The 21,371-nt window shown below is 41.6% G+C and overlaps 1 protein-coding gene across 4 annotated transcripts; it reads left to right on the top strand.

Annotated features, from left to right (window-relative positions):
- Positions 1 to 605: 605 nt before the first annotated feature.
- On the top strand, positions 606 to 21,365 carry slc38a10 (solute carrier family 38 member 10). 4 transcript variants are annotated; one of them, XM_035661500.1, is made up of 18 exons: positions 606 to 814; positions 995 to 1,246; positions 3,757 to 3,874; positions 4,433 to 4,478; positions 4,631 to 4,724; positions 4,892 to 5,035; positions 8,295 to 8,419; positions 11,680 to 11,782; positions 12,175 to 12,357; positions 13,022 to 13,133; positions 14,805 to 14,911; positions 15,010 to 15,163; positions 16,720 to 16,896; positions 16,984 to 17,442; positions 17,529 to 17,615; positions 18,283 to 18,303; positions 18,724 to 18,864; positions 18,955 to 21,365. In XM_035661500.1, exons 2-18 carry the CDS (start codon positions 1,157 to 1,159, stop codon positions 20,253 to 20,255), a joined length of 3,462 nt encoding a protein of 1,153 aa, XP_035517393.1. In that variant the 5' UTR covers positions 606 to 814; positions 995 to 1,156; the 3' UTR covers positions 20,256 to 21,365. The 4 variants fall into 4 exon arrangements, with proteins under 4 accessions (XP_035517393.1, XP_035517401.1, XP_035517410.1 ...); XM_035661508.1 differs by lacking the exon at positions 8,295 to 8,419 and adding an exon at positions 7,387 to 7,511; XM_035661517.1 differs by lacking the exon at positions 18,283 to 18,303.
- Positions 21,366 to 21,371: the final 6 nt, after the last annotated feature.

Raw genomic sequence — 21,371 nt, 5'->3', positions numbered from 1 at the left:
TTCCAGTTTTCTCCAGTAGTTACCAACCTAGGGTTCAGACACCCCTCAAAAGGGTCCCACATTTAGTTGCAAAAACTCTCTTACTCTAAGTCTATTTGCGAAATATTTGAGCAGTTTTATGGGAAGGAAACCACCTGAAAGGTTTAGAGGGTTAATAACTCTTTGGCGGGACTGACAACAACTCACAGACATCTAAAACATGACAAAGGGCCCTAAATAGACCCTGTTTTTGTAAAAGGTCAAAAGGTCAAAAGCTTGAGAGCTACTGTTTTAATCTTTGACAATTCACTGTATTTTCTAAGCTTATTAAATGTTTTTAAGGTAAAAAAAAAAAAAGGTGAAAAATAACTTGTAGCAAGAACCGTCAGATAAACACAGTTAAATAAAAATAAAAACATTTCCATCTAAAGTTTTAAAGAACATAAAAACATAAAGTCCTTGAACGATAAAACCATGAATATGCTGGAAGAAAGTAGAGAGTAAAGGAAAAGGGGGGGAGGCGTCCTCTCATGTGGCCACTAGTGGGCGCTCAAGTATTTCAACAGTAATGAAACCAGCAGGCTTTGTTGTCTTCTCCACCTCCTCGACTGATGTCCCTACTTCCTGGATACGCGTTCAGAAAAAAAAACAAAAAAAAAAACAGCCCAGTTGGATTTGTAGTTATCATCTTCTCCTGAGTTTCCGTTTACCTGTAGCTCTCACACACACAAAGGCGGGATTTCATCAACAATAAGTGACCGTTTAATGTCACAAAGTCACCGATGATAACGTGAACGGGGCAGCGGGGCGGTGGGCGCAGAAGACGCAGAGAAAGGTGAGTTAATGAAACTTACTAACGCTAGCCCAAAGCTACAATATTAACGACCTGTTGGTGTTTACTTTAATACATTTTACATTTGTGTCTGTGTTCGGTTAGCGGGTGTTTTCACAAGAGGCAGAAAGCTTCAAATGTGTCAAACGTCAAACTGAGTTGTGTCTGTGTGTTTCCTCCCAGAGCGCCACGTCATTGATCGGCGGAGGAGTCAGAAAAACACACCCGGAATTTAGTCCCGAGTCCCGGCTGTGGACCGCATATCACACGGTTACCTCCGAGACGCTTCACCGGGTCGGTTGATATTTTCTTACCGGAGGAGCTCCTGTCGACAGACGGCTCAACATGACGGCGTCCAACTGGGGTCTTATCATGAACGTGGTGAACAGCATCGTGGGAGTCAGCGTGCTCACGATGCCTTTCTGCTTCAAACAGGTGGGTCAGCTGTGGGTGTGCAGGTGACAAACCTTTATTTATGTGTTTGTTTCTCACTCTATACTGTGGTGGAGGGAGTATTTAGATTATTTACGTAGCAAGTAGAACTAGTAGTATAAGTCTTGCATTTAAAATTGTAGCACAACAGAAGTATTGTATTTTAAATGTACTCATTGTGCAGAATGGTAAATAGTTAATATATTATTGGGCCATCATTATTGACGCATTAACATATAAGCAGTACCTTAATGCCATTTTACCTGCATTATTATACCATATGTCTATACCATATTATACCATTGACTACCTATATGTTGTTTTAATCAGATAAATCCGATGTATAGGTGTAGGGAAATGTTTTATTTTATTTCATTTCATTAACACTACACATCAGGCAATACACACAGCCTATGACAACCTAATAATATATATTAAAATCTGAAAAGTACAAATGAACATGCTTATGTTGGATGTAGTTAATTGAAATAATATTATATACAGTTGTCAGTTACTGTTAAGGGTTGTGCTGAATTCTCCGCAGGTGTTTCTAATATTTGGTCAAACCTCGCTGATATAAAATGGATGGAAACATAAAATATAACACAACATAAACTTCAGCTTGGTGGCAGTGTGTTTCCTGTTGGCCTTGTGTTTGGTGTTGTCATTGTAGAGGACAAATGACAACGCAAAACAAACAAAGACATCATTCTAAAGGGAAATTTACTTAATGATTGATTGAATGACTGTTACTTTTATAGCCTGGCAACTTCCTCATAAGCTCAATACATGCATGGTTAAACATAAACATCTCCACCTGACTGCATCAAGAGTCTTTTCACTCATGTTGTCGTACAGGTTTTGGTAGAAATGCTACTTTTTGAAACCGGATGTATTTGCAAAAACTCTGCTGAAATACCCTTTGGTATTGCCCCCCACCCTTGAGTTCACTGTGATAAAAGTATGTTCTCAGGAAACCATTTGCTGAGAAGTATTTCTTCCCACTTCCTGCTTCACTGTCTCTCTGTGTTTGTTGTGTGTGGCCAAGAACCGAACAAGTAAAAAGCAAGTTCAAAATGTTTGCAGTGTCTAACTTATCGAACTTAAGAGGATAGAGGATGGCACTTCTCCAACATGACAATATTTTAGTTGGGCCCTTGAGTTCACAAATCACATGTCATCACCTTATATTTATATTTTTATTTTTACTTGCACTACAATTATACAGCTTATTTATACATTTTATACATTTTTATACATTTTTTTATTTTGCATTTTTTATATTGCTTTTTTATATATATATGTCTAGGTTGTTCTCCTTACTTATTGTATTGTTATTGTATTGTTACTGTNNTATCTATCTATCTATCTATAAGGGCGGTGGATCAGATTGTTTAAAATGTCAACAAAGTTGTTCTTTTCGTACTATAAATGTCAATTGAAAACAGCCCAGGTAGTGTGCATTAGGGCTGCACAATTAATTAAAATCTGATCAAAATTGCAATATGGCCAAGTGCAATATACAAATTGCAGAAGCTGCAGTTTTTTAAAGGTGAAATATGTGACAAAACCGCGTTATAATGAATTACTATAGTGCTGTTGAAAGAAAACACGTCTATCGGGACAGACCCCAATACATGTCACATCATCATGGTTTTAATTAGGGATGGGAATTGAGAACCGGTTCCAGCTGAGAACTGTTGTGTATTGCAAAACAAACTACGCTGCTGGAAACTTGCAACAAGACAGAGTCATGGTGGAGAGGAAGAAACAGTCCAAAGCGTGGCCTCTTTTCACACAGAAACTTGATAACCGTGCTAGCTGTAATGTCTGTACATTTGAGTAAGTGAGGAAACACCAACAATATGCTGAAACATGGGCTTAAATTCCAGGAATGCCATGTATTTGACACTCTATGCCTGAGTACCACTGCTTCCTAACTGAGCAGCATGTCCTTTAGGGGGGGTACCAAGGGTAAATATTCTGTTATAATAACATTAGTGCCACGCAGACAGGCGTAGCAGATTTTGACCTGAAGGAAAACGAATGCTGTACAAATATTAGAGATCTGAATCAAGACCCGGTTCCAGTTGAGAACTGGTTCTATATTAAAGAGCGGTTAAACTAAAGCTTTTGCACACTCGAGTCACGTGAATGCCTTTTTATCTACTCAGAGATAATAAATCAGTTTTGTTGACGCTTAAAACCTGGGTAGGCACATCAATAAACTCTTATCAATTCCTCTCCCTAATTTGTAAAGTTTTTTCAGTGAAAAAGAAACATTATCATTCCCATGTGAATCTTTACCTTTTGTTATATCATGAAGTATATGTATAAATAAACTAAACATCACCAGGGCATCAAGACTTAATCAAGGTCACTTTAAACACAGGTAAAATACATTCAGCATTTTGTACTTGAAAGATGACCAGATTTCAGGGCAACTCTATGTATGTATGTCTGTCTGTATGTCTGTATGCTGAGTGTTTAAGTGTGCCTCTGTCCTCTTACAGTGTGGAATAGTACTGGGAACTATCCTGTTGTTCTTCTGTTCGTGGATGACCCACAAGTCTTGCATGTTCCTGGTCCACACAGCGAGCAACACCAAGAGAAGGACCTATGCGGGATTGGGTAAGTTTAAATTTTAACAAGTGACATTTTAATGTGGGTAAATGATTTGCTGCTGCTCCCTATAGTGCACGGTACAATAATGATTCAGCGTTTATATAGTTAATAAAAGGTATTACATCTACAACTTTTACTTAGTGGGCAGTTTCTGGCAGGAACTGCAACTCTCTGTTGTACAAGGCGTGGTATGTGTTACATTTTTTGGCAGCCACTGATTATTATTTTTTTTTTTAAATAGAGGAAGAAGTTGGAAGCAGTATCAACAGCAGCCATCATGACTGAACAGTCAGATAAAATTGTATCAGCAACAGAAAGTTAACCTTACTTTTCAGTAAACCACATCACTAACCACATTGATAATAAATAATCTTGCAGATTAAAGTAAAAGAGAAAGTTTAAGCTACTGTACTGTAGTACACATAGTGAATAACAAGTGTGTTGGGAAGGATAGATAAGCATGGTTATTGTGGTTTGATAGATGTTATTTGAATAAACTATTTTTAAGACTAACATCTGTTGGGCCACTTGTTGTTCACACTGATGTCACTTCTTTATCTGCAGCCTTCCATGCTTACGGGAAACCAGGAAAAACACTGGTGGAGACGAGGCAAGTCTTATTTATTATTGATTTACACACACATTATGCTGTCTTTGAAGTGACTTGATTCTCTACAAATGAGACAAATAATAGACGTATAAGAAATGAAACCATAGACACTAATAATAACTGAGTCTTCACTCCTCTCTTTCCCCCTGTAGTATGATTGGTTTGATGTTGGGGACCTGCATTGCCTTCTACGTTGTGATAGCTGATCTGGGCTCAAATTTCTTCGCCCAGCTGTTGGGTTTACAGGTTTGAAATCATTTTTTGCTATATTCATCTCTCATGATCAAGTCATATGTTTTGTCTCCACTGCTCTCTTCTGCACTTAACTTTACTATTAAGCAACCAAAACCGTTAATAACTATAAGTTCTTAAGAAACAATGTTGTATTATTATCATGTCACTGTCCTATAAAGGTGACCTTCAGTTTCCGCGTGCTGCTCCTGTTTGCTGTGTCTCTGTTCATTGTCCTCCCACTGAGTCTGCAGAGGAACATGATGTCCTCCATCCAGTCCTTCTCCGCAATGGCACTCATGTTCTACACCTTCTTTATGTTCACGGTGAGCCCACCAACACCCAGACAGCTACACTCCACACAATGCATCTGAATAGACTGCAGTGGAAACGCACTTCAGCATTGCTTACAAAAACGTGACAATCAAAATGCACGAAGCAGAACTTTTTTATTAAGTTAGGTTGTAGTTAACTGACATCTGCAGGACAGAAAGATGGCATTTACTTAAATCATTCCTGCTACACTTCAGAATTGTTAAGGTGTACAAATGAATTTTTTTTTAGTCATAGCAATTGAGTACAGCTTTTCTTACAGCATTGGAATAGGATTTGTTGTCCAATGATGTCGATGTGTGTTTATGTTCTCTATGTTATGTGTATTCCTAAAGTACTAGAGTTGATTCTGAAGCCATTGTGCTCGTAATTGTCATCGTTTCCCCCAAATACATAGTACATATAAATATTGCAGACACATTTATAACCTTCAACATACAAACCTTCATCATTGACGTTGCTCTCTGTTTTAACTTATTTGATTTTCTGAATATTGTTTGGATAAATGTTACTTTGTTGTATTCTTTGTTAATTCTTCCTTATTTGCTCCATTGTATATAACTATGTCTTCTTATCAGTGCAATATTGTCTTGCTCCTCTTTTTTTAAAGAGCAAATCCACACTAAATCACATCAGACAGAAAACAATTGCTGCACTGCTCTTTATAGGCTGAAACAAAGACTTCCCCTGGGAAGGAGGTAACACTTTGAAATGGCCACTAGAGACATTTTAAGCGCTGTAGGTGCAAACTAAATGGAGGTCAGGTAATCAACTGTGCTAAATCTCAAACTGTTTTTTTAATTATCTTTCTATATTTGCTTATTTGTTGTCTGCATGCATGCATTTTATATATTTCAGACTTCCTCTGGACTTTTCTAGCCCATTCATTGGTTTGTACAGTATATAGCATATTGTAGCAACACCTACTGAAACATTTCTGAGGTTAATCCAAACTTAATAATTATTTGAACCTAAAAAAAAGAAAAAAGATTTACGGTTGAGGAGTTAAAGAAGTCATATTTTTAGCCCTTCTTCGACCCTTTGATAATGTTGGGGTTGTGTCTTTGTTCGAAACATTTTTATCTGCTGCACTTCTGCCAACACTCCAACCAGTATTTAATATGATACTGTTTTGTACTTGTTTATAAAAGAATTTCTTCTTTCTATTTGAAAGATTTTCTTTCTGCTGTAGAGGCTGTTTCTGATATAGTTTTTTTTTAAGGAACATAAAAATACAGCAATACATAGTTTAACAGGTGGCCACCTATATAGTCATACGGACGTTATACTGATGGTAATACATGTCAGTTCATACAGTAAGCTCTGTAATCGTCTTGTGAGGTCACAAACACAATCAGTTTTTCCCTGTACAGACTGCTTTGTAGTAGTGTTTTAGATACGTCCACAATCAGTCAATGAATGATTGATATCTTGAATTTTTATTGAATCTAATAAAGTATTCTATGAAATGTCAGAAAATGGTAAAGAATGTTGATCACAATTTCCCAGATTTCACTTCGAATAGCTATTTTTTGTCCAAAAACCATGGTAAATTATCGTCTAATTAATTCATGAACAAATTGTTTCAGTACTAGTGCAAACTCAGCAGAGACAACGGTCCAGTCCTAACAGGAATCAGAACAGCATGGCGCACATTTTGACTACTACAAAACGTATATTAAAACCGTTGCTATCAGTATTCACATTAATACATATAATAAGAGGGGACACAGCACTGCACTCCCGAGTGACTGAAGTAGAAACTGGTACAACACTAAGCAGCACTAAACACACAGCCCTCTCACAGCTGATGAATCTTTGCTTACTAGGTTAAAGAATGGTCAGAGGTGTGACATACTAAAAAGTTTGACTCCATTGACAGTCCAGCAGCAGTTTTCTGCCTCATGTGATTCAGCTCATTTATCCTTTAAGTGCACACATAAAGTCTGTGTGCGTGCGTGTGTGTGTGTGTGTGTGTGCGGTTTTACTGACCTGTAGTGCTGCTTACACAGACTCCTCACTGCTGTTTACAGTCTCTCTGTGATGTGACTTGTAGTTCCGTAGCATGGCGATAACCTGGAGCATTGGTGTGGTGTGTGTCTGGCTTCAGATCCAGGCCCGGCCCAGTCCAGACCCCTAACCCTCTAACAGTGATGTATCTTTCCTCCTTCCCTCCCTCCTGTCGTCCTATTCCTTTCTGCTCATTGTACCACTTCTTGCTCTTCCTCTTTTTCCCTTGTGTCCTTCTGCTCTCCCTTACTCTCCTTGACTACCTCCTCTCCTCCTCTGCACCCTTTGTTTGCTCCCCTCTGTCCCACTGCTGTTTCTGTTGGCGGTGTTGTAGATAGTGTTGTCGTCTCTGCGCTACGGCATAATCTCGGGCTCCTGGGTGGAGCGGGTTCACCTGTGGCGCATCAAGGGCGTCATTCAGTGCCTGCCCATTATCGCCACAACCTTCTGCTGTCACCCGTAAGTAAACCACGGAAACCACCCCCAAAATAACACCACCGTAAGGGCAGTGGGGGGCGTGGAAAGTGAAGGAAGCCCGATGTTTTCTCCGCCACTTCACACTCCTTAAACTCCCCCCTCCTGCTTACCTGAACCTTCCGCCCACTCCTCTGAGTCATCCCCATTTTTCACATTTTAATTCGGGTTTTGGTCTGAGCCATTTGAGCTCTGTGAGTGTGTGTATTTGTGTTTGTGTGCGTGTGTGTTTGGTGGCAGTAGTTATAAGGCAGAGGAGTGTAATATACTGAAGTGAAAGTGTCATGTTTGCTGCCCTCCCACCACCGGCCCACACCCAGGATGGGCAGCCTGGTGTGGAAGGGTGGAGGGTTATTGAGTGTTCTGCTGTCCTTTGGGACTTAATCAGGTAATTAAAGGAGCAAGATGTAGGAAACGCATGCTGATCAAAAACCTGTGGAGTAGTTTGTCTTTAGATTGCTTTCATAAGCCTTTTATTTTTTTTTAAATCAAATTTATGATTTCACTTTTATTCACTACGTATCACCTTCATCGCTCAAATTTGCTACGACAGGTTTTTAGTTCAGTATGGGGTTTCTCGACATGTCTCTTTTGTTGTTTCCCTTTCTTCATTTTCTCTGGTTTTCTCTCCTCATTCATTACTTTCATTATCTGTCTGTGAGCCGTCGGCATGGGTGCAGTCCCCCTCCTCTTCTTCGTGCTCTTCCCCCACTTGTCTTCATTTGGTTTGGGCCGTAACCCCCCTCCCCCCCGCCTCCTTCCCCTCAGATGGTGCTGTCCTCGTTCAAACACGGGCTGCTCAGCGGCTGGTGGCTAGGACAGGTCAATGTGGTGCGCTGGGAGGGTGTGTTTCGCTGTCTCCCCATCTGTGGGATGGCCTTCGCCTGTCAGTCGTAAGTACTCCTCCCGCCCTCCACCCGCACGGGACCATGTAATAAAACTAATGTCAAACAAGAATCGAAGCAAAATTCAGAATATTGAAAATCTGACAGTAGTCCTAAAATCACGAGGTGGGTAGGTTCTCAAATGGGGGCTTTTCCACTGTATAACTCCTGCAGCACAACAGTGAATTGAATCTTTTATTGCTGCATGTAGAAATTAAGCAAACGTCACAATCAGTGCATGTGTACTTGCTACTTTAAGCCACAGTGGAGGGTTTGGGGTGAGTGTCATGTAAAGACGCACACAAATTGGTTGTGGAGATGAGATTGTTGTTGAGGGATTTCTGGCTGCAAAGAGAGGCTGCTTATTTTTGCTTTTCACAGTCAGCTCATCGGTTTCTGCTCCACCGTTAGGTCTGCTCTCTCTAGAATTAACCTCAGTAGAGACTGTTTTTGTCCAACATAAGTTAATTTTTGTCTGATGTGACACAAATAAAACTCTTTAAAATTACAACTCTCGAGCGACTTTTAAATGTCCCAAAAACTACAATGAGAACTACAGCTGCAAGAATAATAAGCTCTTGAGTGTTAGCTAACAAAAAGGGGAAATAAAAACATTTTGGTGAAGTTTCTGTCCATTTTTCAACTTTTCTGATTGGAGAAATGTACAGCGATGCAGGCCTAGCTAGTGTGGCAAATACATTTATTGAGATATTCTTTTTTCCAAGCTAATTCTGGCATTTCATTAACTGCGTCCACAGTGATTGCAGAGATCACTACATATCACTTCTTACAGCTGTATTCATTTCTCCATATTCATCCATCTGCATGCTCTGTCTCTGCCTCTTGTTGTCCTGTCCTATGCGCTTTAGTGCTTGCTCTGGGTTTGCGGTGAGTTGAGTGGGTGAAAGGGAATGTGTGAAGGTCTAGTGGGATCCGGGTGTACCAAGTCTTATCTTTGATTTGAATGCATTTCTGGGGAAGGAAGCAGAAAGTGTTACGGTGAGGTCATTAGGAGCCAGATGTTTGGGTGGTGTTACTGTTTGGGTTTGTTTGTGTGAGAGAGAGTGAGGTAAGTGGCAGGAGTGGGTGACTGTAGCCTTGAGACTGAAACGAGGCTTTAATTAATGTAATCGCACAAAGCCAACATAACATTATAGTATGGCAAGCGCGTTCATTAGCAAGCGAGGTGTGTGCATGTTAGATGAAGAAAGACGTGTGTGCTTGTGTGTTTATGCTTGTGTGTTTTGTGCGTCGGTCCCCACTAGCGGTGCTGAGTGATATTTGGCAGGGGGATTTCTTGGCCTGCGGTCAGGCCGAGCGAGGCGAGCGCTCCGTTAGGCGGCAGGCAGCTTAAGCCAAACCACTAATCAACACATTGGACCGCTGCCATCTTACAGACACACACTGATGTATTCACAGGCTGATTAAACAGCTCTCAGCACATTGGATTTTTATTACATTCATGAAATGTGTTTACTTTCAGTTAAAACATTACTTAACATCACCATTATGACGGGATGGGAGCTGGCCCCGTTGTTTTTTGGCTGCACGTTTGAATAGTGAGGAGCATTTAGCTCATAATAGAGGGACATAAGAATAACATGTGCAGCGAAAATGTCCCTCTGTGATGCTACTGTCAGCATGCTTTCAACTCCAAGTTAATGATATTATCTACAGCACACACTCAAGCCCTCCCAGCACACATACACAGCTCCCCACATTCACTTTGAAGACCTTCACCGTCATATTTCCTCCATTTAAGGGCAGTGTTAAAGCAAAAACACATTAGCCTCTGAGTCTGGACTATTGAGTGACCATTAGATGCTTTAACTCCCCACTTACAATATGCAGTTTTATTTAACCTTGGCTACGAGATTTACTGGTTTTGCAGATTAAACAAGCATCAAGAAAAAGCACCATGGGACAGTGCTTGCTCATAAAACCAGAGTGTGTGAAAGAGAGACAGGCAAAGAGAGAAGGAGAAGCAGAGAAAGTTATGGTTCCTTTCTCTCTCTCTCTCGTTTCTTCCTTTCACATGAAGGAGAGAGAGAAAAAGAGGAGGCAAGCACAAAGAGTCTGGCAGGAAAGTTTATAATGCTCTAAAACCTGCCAGGCACTCGCTGTTATATATAAAGCCTGTAAATTCACTGGGTAATGTGCCGATGGTCCCCTCCACAACGCCACACTCTCTTTTAGCACAGGACAGAAAATGACAGACAAAACAGATACCGGGGTTTACGGACAGACAGACAGACAGACAGACAGACAGGTTCACCCTCAGCCAGCCTTGACTACTGTCACCCATTCTGTGTCACACAAATACACGCACATGCTTGTATGTAGAAAAAAAACCCTTCCTACACACTCCACCCCCACTGCCATGACATTACTTCCATCTGCTGCTGTTATGAAAAATTGACTGCAATTTAAAAATGTAGCAAATTAATTGTTCGTTGATCAATACTAACATTATATTCATGTGATGAAAATATTGCATTTGCTGACAAACTTGTTGCATTCATGTGCATGTCAGTCGATTTGCAGTCACAAAACTTGTATGTTGATGTGCTTTATGTCTGACTGTGTGGGTTTGGGGGCCCGTTTTTGCAGGTAATAATCAATTGATCTGATCACGGGACAAATCCATCACTTAATGTACTGAGTGAATGATTGATTGATACATAAAACAAAACAAGTACATTAGCAAGAGAACAACAACTTATTTACTATATTTGTATATATATGATATAAATAAATAATACAAAACTGGCTGTTTTGTTTCCCGGTTGAAGCCACCTTAAGAGTGTTATGCCACTAATATTTTATTATCTAAAAAATATCATTTGGCAAGCTATACCTTGTTTTTGGATTTGCTTGTTTGACTTTTAAAGGGTCAGTAAGTTACATTTAGGAGGATCTATTGGCAACGACAAGGATATGAGGAGAGAGATGGATCATTTTATTATTCAGTGGCACAAATGGGTCTCCATATGGCTGCACATTAAAGAAATCCACAGAGCAGTTTGCAGCACCACATTTTAAGTAGATAGCTAGAATGTCATATATTGCATGTTGTCCGCTGTTTCAGCAGCAACTCTGCTAATTCATGAAACTGCTCTTTCCCTGACTCTCACGGTTAGACTTCTCTTAGCAAAAGTTATGTATCTGATAATCCAGACAGCACATGAATGCACAGCAGCAGCACCAGTGTGTTCTTGTGTCATACAGCACGCAGACTGTGTTGTTGTTGGGCTGCTTGTCTCTCACAGGCAGGTGCTGCCGACCTACGACAGCCTGGAAGAGCCATCCGTCAAACGCATGAGCACCATCTTCACCTCGGCCCTCAATGTAGTCACCGTCTTCTACATCACTGTGAGTGGAAAACACACCTCCACGCACACCAGCCACCACCGTTTTTACTGGCTACATTTGCCACTGTCACTGCTGTCACATGGAAACCTTTTGATTTTGTGATATCAGAGTATCTGTTTGTCCTGATCACCTTCTGATCAATGTCTAAAAAGCTATTTAATTCTGTTCTTGTATTTTCTATATTTATATCGCTGGTAAAATTGCTCTTTTATTCTCTTAAACTAGCATTAAAATAGTCTTGAAAAGTGAGCCAGCAGAGCAGATGTGTTATTTGTGAGCAGTAAGTTTCATTTAGAAACAATGAGGAACCAAAACTTGGTTCTAAAAATCTTCCTTCTTTTTGCTTTCCTCCCAACCCTGTTCTTGGTTCCCTCCCTCTCTCTCTCAACCAGGTGGGTTTCTTTGGCTACGTCAGTTTCACAGAAAACATTGCAGGCAACGTGCTGATGAACTTCCCGTCAAACCTGGTGACAGAGATGATCCGCGTGGGCTTCATGATGTCTGTGGCTGTGGGATTCCCCATGATGATCCTGCCCTGTCGCCAGGCCATCAACACCATGCTTTTTGAGCAGCAGGTGAGCCTGAATGCTCCTAACAAACTAGCTGTATGGGGAATGCAAATGGTTTGAAGATTTAGATACAGGTTCAAAAACAGAAGTGTGTGACGTATAGAAAATAACAAATGTGTTTAACGACGGTCCCCCTTCGGGCTGGTGTTGCCTGGATTAAATATACCTTAAATCCTAACTTTTGTTCCTTTTAAGTAAATTTATTAGTGTAATGTAAAGTGTAACTTGCTGCCTTATTATTGTGGAACCAGCACTCCCACCGTCTGTGTCACACAATTTGAATAATAATAAAAACTGAAACATAGAAACCCCTAGCAGTACTTGCTATTAAACTTAACTGTGACATTAATTAAATTTTTGTCATATCCAGATATTGCAGCATTATAAACACATCTAAATTTCATAATTGTTATATGGCACAATAGGTAACCAGCTATTGGCTCTTCCAGGGGAAGAGAAAATCCTACTTGTATTTTTGGTGGAAGCCAGACCAGTAGTACCGACTGTTGGCAATATGATGTTAATAAGGATCGGTGTGGTCACAACACTTGGAAACACTTAGTAGCACAAGCTACCCAAGAAACAAAAATCCAATTGTAAATTTGAGATTTGTAAAATGTTATTTATTTATGTCTCTCCTCTCATCTCACTCTCTGTTTCCGTCTTACAGCAGAAGGATGGGACGTTTGCAGCCGGGGGATACATGCCTCCTCTGCGCTTCAAGGCGATCACCCTCTGCATTGTGTTTGGCACCATGCTGGGAGGCATTCTCATCCCCAACGGTACGTTGTGTGTGTGTGTCTGTGTGTAATTAATTGTATGTGTGTACGTACATGTACAGCTCACTGACTAAAGGTCTTTAAGGTGCATGTGTTCCTTTATGTGGGCGGAGTAGCTGGGGAGCTTTACGACGTGTGTGAATGTGACTTTACGAGTCAGTGACTGTCACACTCTAACACAGTCCTTAAATCAGGGCCCTAACTTTTATCTCCTTTTAGACGGGCAGACGGGAAGATAGGGCTATTATTCTCCCAGACACTCTCACTCTCTCTTTCCGTCTCTCTCACACACACACAAATCCATGTACACACCAATATTGGCTCTCTGTCAGGTTCTTTCCGTCTTTCCGTCCCTCTCACAAACCGCTCCAAAATGGTGGAGATGTAAAGGTTAGTATGAGTTTATGTTTTATTCATCCTTTTATATGGTCGCTGTTTGTTCAACTTTTGATTGGCTAGACACACACACACACACACACACACACACACACACATCAAATAATCTTTCACAGTGAGTTTGGCTGGCTCTTTGTGTATCTAATCAGACTAATAGACTGAGGAGAAGGGAGGTAAGGACCCTGGGGAGAATGGATGCTAAATCTGGGGGAGACAATATGGTGTCCGTCCTCTGGATGAACGATGGGTTTCCAGGCCCGACGCCCAGCCGGCCTGGTCTACAGAGACAGGGGTGGAGCCAGGGCAGGATGCCATGGATGGGAGCCCAGGGCCGGGTGGTGCTGGTTTAGAATGGCAGAGGCAGGTATTAATAGAGCTAGTGACAAAGAGCGTAGATATGGGCAATTGCTTTGAGTTTTTTAGCAGAAGAGCTATAAAAGACTCAAAACCTCTGAACTGTGGTAGCGTGGTACCAGGTTTCTCCCAAACATTTTTATCTTATTCAACACCACCTGGCAATTTCCAAATGTGTTCATATCAATTGATTTTTAAGGGGTTGTTAAGTAAGACCACAACAAGTAAATATTGTTATAATATACTATTTATCCATTACCTTTGTTTAATTATTTAACCTATTCATCCATTACTTTAAGCTAACTATTTCAACTGATTATCCATTCCATCCATTATTCAGGTCATTATTTCAACAGATTATTTACTATAACCACATACACCCTGACATCTGCAGAATTACCCCCTGGGGTAGAAGTACTCCTGGGGCCAGATGTATAAATGAGATGCGCGCACAAAAACAATGTGTATGCCTTTTCCCACACATAACATGGTATTTATAAAAGAAGAATGTGTGGTGAGAATGTGTGCACCTCCCACATACTAAAGACCAGACGTACACACAGTTTTCAAGAGATAACTGCGGGTGAAATGATGAGGTATACGTTGAAAGGTGTTTGTTATTTTGTAGTCTAAACAGTGTTCTGCAAAATGTTACTCAGAGAGATTTATAAATTAGATTAGTCATGCGTATAGATTGCTGTTTGGATGCTGTTGGAGAACCTTGCCAAAATGCAACACAATCACTTAAAATGAAGCTTGTGCCCGCGCGCTCATTCCCACAATAATTAAGCTTTATAATATGAGCACACACAATTTTAGTCATGAATCTAAACTACGAGTTTTAAGCATCTGGCTCCTGGTTGGGAGTCACTGCTCTAAAAGGACCACAAGATAATCCTTTTTCTTTCCCTTTTCTCTCTTCAGTGGAAACCATTCTGGGTCTGACTGGAGCCACTATGGGCAGCCTCATCTGCTTCATATGTCCTGCTCTCATCTACAGAAAGATCCAGAAGAATGGGATGATTGCTCAGGTGACATAGTCAGAATCAGAACCTCCCTAATCTTAAAATATATGTTTATTCACAGTCTCTGACCTGTTGTGCATCTCCTCTTTCTCTCGGTCTTGTAGCTGGTGCTTTGTGTGGGTCTGGGCATCCTGCTGGTCAGCACCTTTACTACCCTCTCAATTTCGGCCAGAAGTCCCGGCACCAAGGTCCAAGCTCCTCCTCCTCCAGCACCTGACAAGAACAATGCTCTGCTACAGGACCACCCTGAAGTGAACGGTAAAGATCATGACATGCACTAATGGCTGGCAATCACTTACGTACTTGATGGCATGTAGATTAAAGTGGTTTACTAATGATCCATGGAAACATTTACCTCAACAGGCCAGAGCCAGGGTTCTCTGTAGCGTCTGAAAGCAGACAGCAGTGCAGCACATAATTATTTAATGCAAAAGGTACCGGCAGCACGGGAGACATGTTTATTTCTTGTTTTATTTTCAAAGTCGTGGACTGCAGCGCCCTTAAACAGCAACATAAAGAGAATATGAAGCTGTAGCAAAGGGCCAGTGAGACTAAAACAAAGGCACAAAGCCACAGCAAAAGGGTGTAAAAAAGGGTTTTATTTCCTTTCTGTGAGAAGAAAAGATGGTGACAGACAGAGTGACTGATATACAGACAGCCAGGGTGAGGAGATAACCTCTTGATAATATCTGACAGCAGCACTGAGTGCCTGACATTGATGGAGCGAGAGTGATGCCCTTCAAACTCGAGTAATCCCCCCCCCCACCTCTGTTTCATTTCTTCTGCCATCCCCTCCCCCTAAAATACATGGTCTACACCCCTATCTCCCCCACATCTCCCGTGGCAGCTCTAAAATGCCTGCAAGCTGAAGCTGTATAAAGGGAACAGGGCGATATGGGTTTGGGGAGAGTAGAGGGGTGCAGACGAAAACAAAGACGGATACAACCCTACGAACGTTAACGTTCTCAGTTTTAGGGTGAAACAGGAGGGGCTTTTAGTTTCACTTCCTCTCCTTACCCCATGGTTCTTCAATAGCATCTTTTTTTAACCTGTTCAGAGAGACCAGCAAAGCCTCTGTTTCCTCTTTGATTTTACTTCATTCTTTCCTCAAATTTTTATTCCCGGTGAAACCCACGTGGTCCAACCTCCCCACCTGTTCCTGTTTGTCATTTTCAATTTGAATTCATCTCCCTCTCTCTTCTCTTCTTTCTCCTTATAATTTATTATACCTGCGCCAATTGTGCCAGTATTGCCATTGTCAGTATTTGCTGCCCCCTAGTGGATCAACTCATTACAAATAGTCAGTGAAATCAATTACAGATGAGGGTATCAGTATGCACAGTTCGTGTGAGATATGCTGAGGTGTTAATTTATTTTTTTAATGCCAGCAGTTAATGTGTGTAATAAACAAAACTGTACAAGAAAATAAAGAGTACATGTCAGGGCCAGTGTTAAATAGTAATACAGTCGTTTAACTTTCTCAGACAAGAGAAAATAGAATAAACAAGGTGTCAAATTTATGGTTTCTTAATTCAGGCGCAGTAATGTCTCATATTTTTCAGACTGTATATACTGGCTTTGTGAAAATGTGTGCAAAATGCAGCAAAGGCAAATAAAAAGCTCACCTCCGTACTAAACAAAAGTAAAAAATATCCTAGTAATAAAACTTTATTTTGATGGTTGTATAAAGTTATTACTAAAAGATTTATTTACTCAGTCATTTTGCCTTAACAGGGAGCAATATGTTTGACGTCTAACATGTTCATGGAGGTGATATCCAGTGTTGTTATAGATTGTGTTTTTTGTGTATATAGTCGTGCATATAGACAATCCTGCAAACAAGAAGCCAGTGGAGATAGAAAAACCTGACCTTCCAGCTGTGGATGTGGTAAAACCTGTAGAGAGGGCTGAGCCACAGCAGATCAAAGGACCAGTGGAAGTACCCGAAAGGAACAAGGACGAAGAGGTGCAGTTGGACCGCCCTGATGCTGGTAAGCAAACTGAACCAGTGCTCAAATCTTAACCGGCTCTTCGATGAACTTTTGTAGAAGTAGTGAAGTTTCGTATATTTTTCCCAGGTGTCGCTATGCCAGAGGGGGAGGCCCATCGCCATGAACCGCCCATCCCTCATGACGAGGTCAAGGTAGACACAAGGAAGAACAACGCAGAGCTCGAGGAGGACAAGAAACAACCAGTTCCAGGAGGTGAGGAAAACCCCAAAGTAGATGAAGAGCAAGTGCGTGCTGTGGAGGCCAACGACAAAAGAGACAACAAGGTTGAAGAGAAACCAAAGCCCGCAAAGGCTGTTGTTGGGAAAGAGGGAGTGGATTTGGGTGGAGGTGAAGTCTTATCCAATGAGGTGCTGGAGAAGCCGGTTGCAGACGCAGGAAAAAATCAGGACGTTCCCCCGCTAAAGAAAGTTGAGAACCCTGATCCTGTAAAAGATCCTCTTGCAGGGAATGTGGCTGTGGTGGATAAACAGGCTGTGGTGGCACAAGTCGATAATGTCGGCAAAGCTCCAGACGCCGCAGGGAAACGTGAGTATTGCTCACTGTTTTTGTGTAACTGTAGCAGCTGGGTGGAAAATGCGACACTGACCTGATGATATTTGCTGATCCTTCAGTTCCACTTTCTGATGGAGAACATCATCCTCTTGGAGACGAGGCTCCAGCTGCAGACAACAAAGATACAGCAGACGAGAAGCTGGACGGTAAGTGGAGTCGAAAACTTCCAGGGGTATAGACATGAGTTAATGGTCTTAGGTCACCTGTACTACAAATGTATCATTTAGTGACAGTGTTAGTGTTTTGACAGTAGCCTTCGTTGAACAGAATGCAATGCAGCTGCAGATTTGTGCAGATGGTGTATAAGCCTCTGAAATACAGGGGTCCTGTGGACAGTAAGCCCAAGCACATGACTGTTTTCTGTTTAGCCCCAAGTGAGGAAAAGAATGACAGAATCAGTAGTTATTCTCGAAAATCTCCCTTACAAATTTAAAATGATTAATGAAGGTAAGGGGGATTTCCCTTAATTGGCTATATTGCAAATAACTTTAAAGGATTTGCAGTGGTTTGCTGCATGTTGTACATGCCCCTGCCTGTCTTTTCCCCATCTCAGTTTGCTTGTTTTATCCTATGTAGTCTATTCTCCGTGGTCTGTTCTGGCTTATTGGACCTTTTTTGACAGTAAAAATAGTGTAAAAGACAGCAGAGATATAAAAATCCATTTCTTGCTCCTACTTCTTGACCTGGCTTGATGCACTACGCAGTCATTTTTGGCTTTTGTTGACTTTCTTGTTCTGTTTACTTTTGCCCTCTCTCTCCTTCTCCACCTTTACCCCTTTTTTCCTTTCTTTCTCTGCCGGACTCCTATCACAGTGATAAAAAAGCTGGTTGCAGGTATGAATTCCCTCTTGCCTCTTTTCTTAATCTTGGTCTGTCGCTCTGTCATTCACTCAGTGGGCCATTTATCTGTTAAGTTCATAATATTTACATACGTACAATACATATATTAATTTGTGTTTTTATCATATAACTAAATAATGCGCCAGTATAGAATCCACCCACTCACCTTACCCCCTAACATAGTTTGTGTGTGTCTACAGCTCCCCAATACTGCCCAGTCCAGTTCATGTTAAAGGCCTAGAAGAGTGTGTTTGAATGGATCGACGAGACAGTACCATAGTGGATTATTGTCTATTTCCCTTCCCCTCTCACTTAGACAACTGGCCCAATATCAGCCTAACTAAGCTTCTTAACTAATGCAATGTTCTGAAAGCAGGTTGTGACTTATTTTAATTTATTGTCTGTGTGATGTAGAGGGCCAGCTCGACCACGCCGTGCTACTGCAGGTGATCAAAGAGCAGCAAGAGCAACAGAAGAGACTTCTCGACCAGCAGGAGAAACTACTGGCTGTAATAGAAGAGCAACACAAGGAAATCCACCAGAAACAACCTGCTGGTGCGTATACATACAATGTTTGTAGACAAGACACTTGTAGTGGTAGTGTTCAAGTTAAGAAATAAATATTAAAAGGTGTTTAATTTAAAGGGGCTGGTGCTGAAGGTGAGGCTGAGAAAGGCATCCCGGAACACGTGGAGCTGATGGAAGGTGGAGCAGCAAAGCCCAAAGAGTCTGGCCTGGCCTCAGACCTGAAGCAGCCCAAGGAGGGAGCTGGAGCTCCACAGGTTGGAGTAGCTGAGCCTCATGCCGTTGCCGAGAATCAAGCTCTAGCTGGGGATAAGGGTGGTGAGGTTGGGGCTCCAAAAGTAGCTGTTCAAGCAGCTTACAAGGAGGATGGCCACGTTGCAGCTAGAGGAGAATCCCATAAACAGAGTGAGCTGGGGGCAAGGGGAGTGCCACTGGGAAAGAAAAGACCCAGTGACCATCAGATGGTACCTCAGAATGATCCGGCAACTGATGAAGAAAGAAGCCTGGATAAGGAAAAAGATAAATATGAAAATCTTAAAAAAGAACAGATAGAGAAAGAAGTTCAGGCAAGACTGGAAAAGGAACAGCTTGAGAGGGAGATAAAGGAAAAGATGGCCAGAGAACAGGAGCTAGAAAGAGTAGAGAGAGAAAGAATAGAGAAAGAAGTGCAGGCGAGGTTGGAAAAAGAACAACTGGAGAGGGAGAGACAGGAAAAGCTGGCCAAACAGCAAGAGCTGGAGAATGACAGAGCCCAGAAAGAGAGGATAGAGAAAGAAGTGCAGGCAAGGGTGGAAAAAGAGCGACTGGAAAGGGAAAGAAAAGAGAATCTGGCCAGAGAACAAGAGCTGGAGAAGGAGAGAGTGGTACAACAGAAACTCGCACAGGAGAAAGCTGCTGAAGAGAGACTTCAGCAGGAGATTCAGAGGGCAGACAATGAAATACTTGACAGAGCGAGGAAAGAGAAAAATGCAGAGGAGGCTCGGGAGAGGCTGGCCCAGCTGGAGCGAGCCGCAGAGGCCGCAAAAGCTGTAAAAGCTGCACCGGGGGGTGAGAGAGAAGACATTGAAGCTTTGAAGAAAGGAGGACGAGACCTCAAAGAAGAAGTTGCTGTTATGGCGGACCCCAGAGAAGGTGTGCGAGACGGGGCCGTCAAAGCCGATGCTCGCCCCCAGGGCTCCCACGAGAAGGTCCGGGACCAGGGAGAGATGGATCTAAGGCGGAGGCGCAGGGCACTGGGACCTGGAGAGTCCGTAGGGCCTCCAGAGAAGACCGGGGTGCCCAGGGGGGTGCCGGGGCTGGAGCCCCTGCTGGAGTTGGGGGGCTCAGACCTGCATGTGGCCCTGGAGGAGCAGCTACTGGCTGGGGCAGTGGTGCACTCACGGCAGATTAAGCAGGCCTCAGAGGATGAGGGAGCGAAATAACACACATCAGACACACACAGATCAAGATCACTCAATCATTGGACAGCAACACACACTGTACACCTGCAGAAAACTTCTAATACTGTGGACCATGATATTGTTGCCTTATATTCTTTCTTGCCTTCAGAAATGTTGTGGACAAAGAGAAACATTTTCTCTTCCTTGATACTGTGTACACCAGAAACAACCCAAAGTCTTTATTAAAGAGCAAAATGTATGTAAATATTAACTTATTTTTGTCTTTAGGGGAAGAATATTTTGAAGAGGTTACTGTTTAAATGTATATAAACCTATGCAAATACCATTCTATGGAGTGTTTAGACCGGCGAATATGTTGGGTTTTTTTTGGAGTCACTTTCTTTTCATTCACCAGCTCTGTGGAGTCTGCCTCTGTAGGATCTGTGTTTTATATATCGTCTCCTGTGCAGATGTTGTGTTAAATGTTCTGGTCACTTTGTGGTTATCTGTTACTTTGAGATGTAAATATTGTAAATGTGTTGTGTGATCAAGGTTTAAGGTTCCTTTGAATCTACATTTACCACATATTGGATGTAATGTGGGTTCAGGCGCCTTCGTGTAAGTGTTGTTTCACTATACTTTCAAATGAACGTATCTGAGTATCTGCTGGAGCTACGAGGTATATAGTGTAGCCTTACTGTTTGATAAACTGTGTACAATGAAGCAGCTTGATCCATTGGATCCATAATTCTTGTTACTAATCATTCCATCTTCAACATCTCTTTCCTGTTGATTTGTCAGTGCCTTTAAATCCATATGCTGCAGTAGTGATATTTTACAAACAACTAAAATGTGTGTCAAGTTTTTCTCAGTTTGTGGTCTTTTTGTTTCAACTGGACCTCTTACTGTAAACGGTACAGTAATTATGAGAAAATAAGATATGTGCATTGTGTTAAAGACATTGGAAAGAAATATGGACTGTGTAGTGTTTCTTAGTAATACAACTTTTCTAAAAATTCCTCTCATCAGTTAGCACTTCAACACATGCTGGACCTTTGCTTTGTACAAGAGGCTATTTTTATGACTATTTTTCTATGTGCATTGTATTTCTGTACATTTTGCTGATAATAAATAAAAAAGCGCTCTATGAAATCCATG

The sequence above is a fragment of the Morone saxatilis genome, unplaced genomic scaffold, assembly GCF_004916995.1.
Source record: "Morone saxatilis isolate NCDOM2014 unplaced genomic scaffold, NCSU_SB_2.0 Contig1, whole genome shotgun sequence".
Classification (NCBI taxonomy): Eukaryota; Metazoa; Chordata; class Actinopteri; family Moronidae; genus Morone; species Morone saxatilis.
The sequence above is the reverse complement of the archived record's forward strand: the minus strand, read 5'-3'. Positions and strand labels throughout refer to the sequence as shown.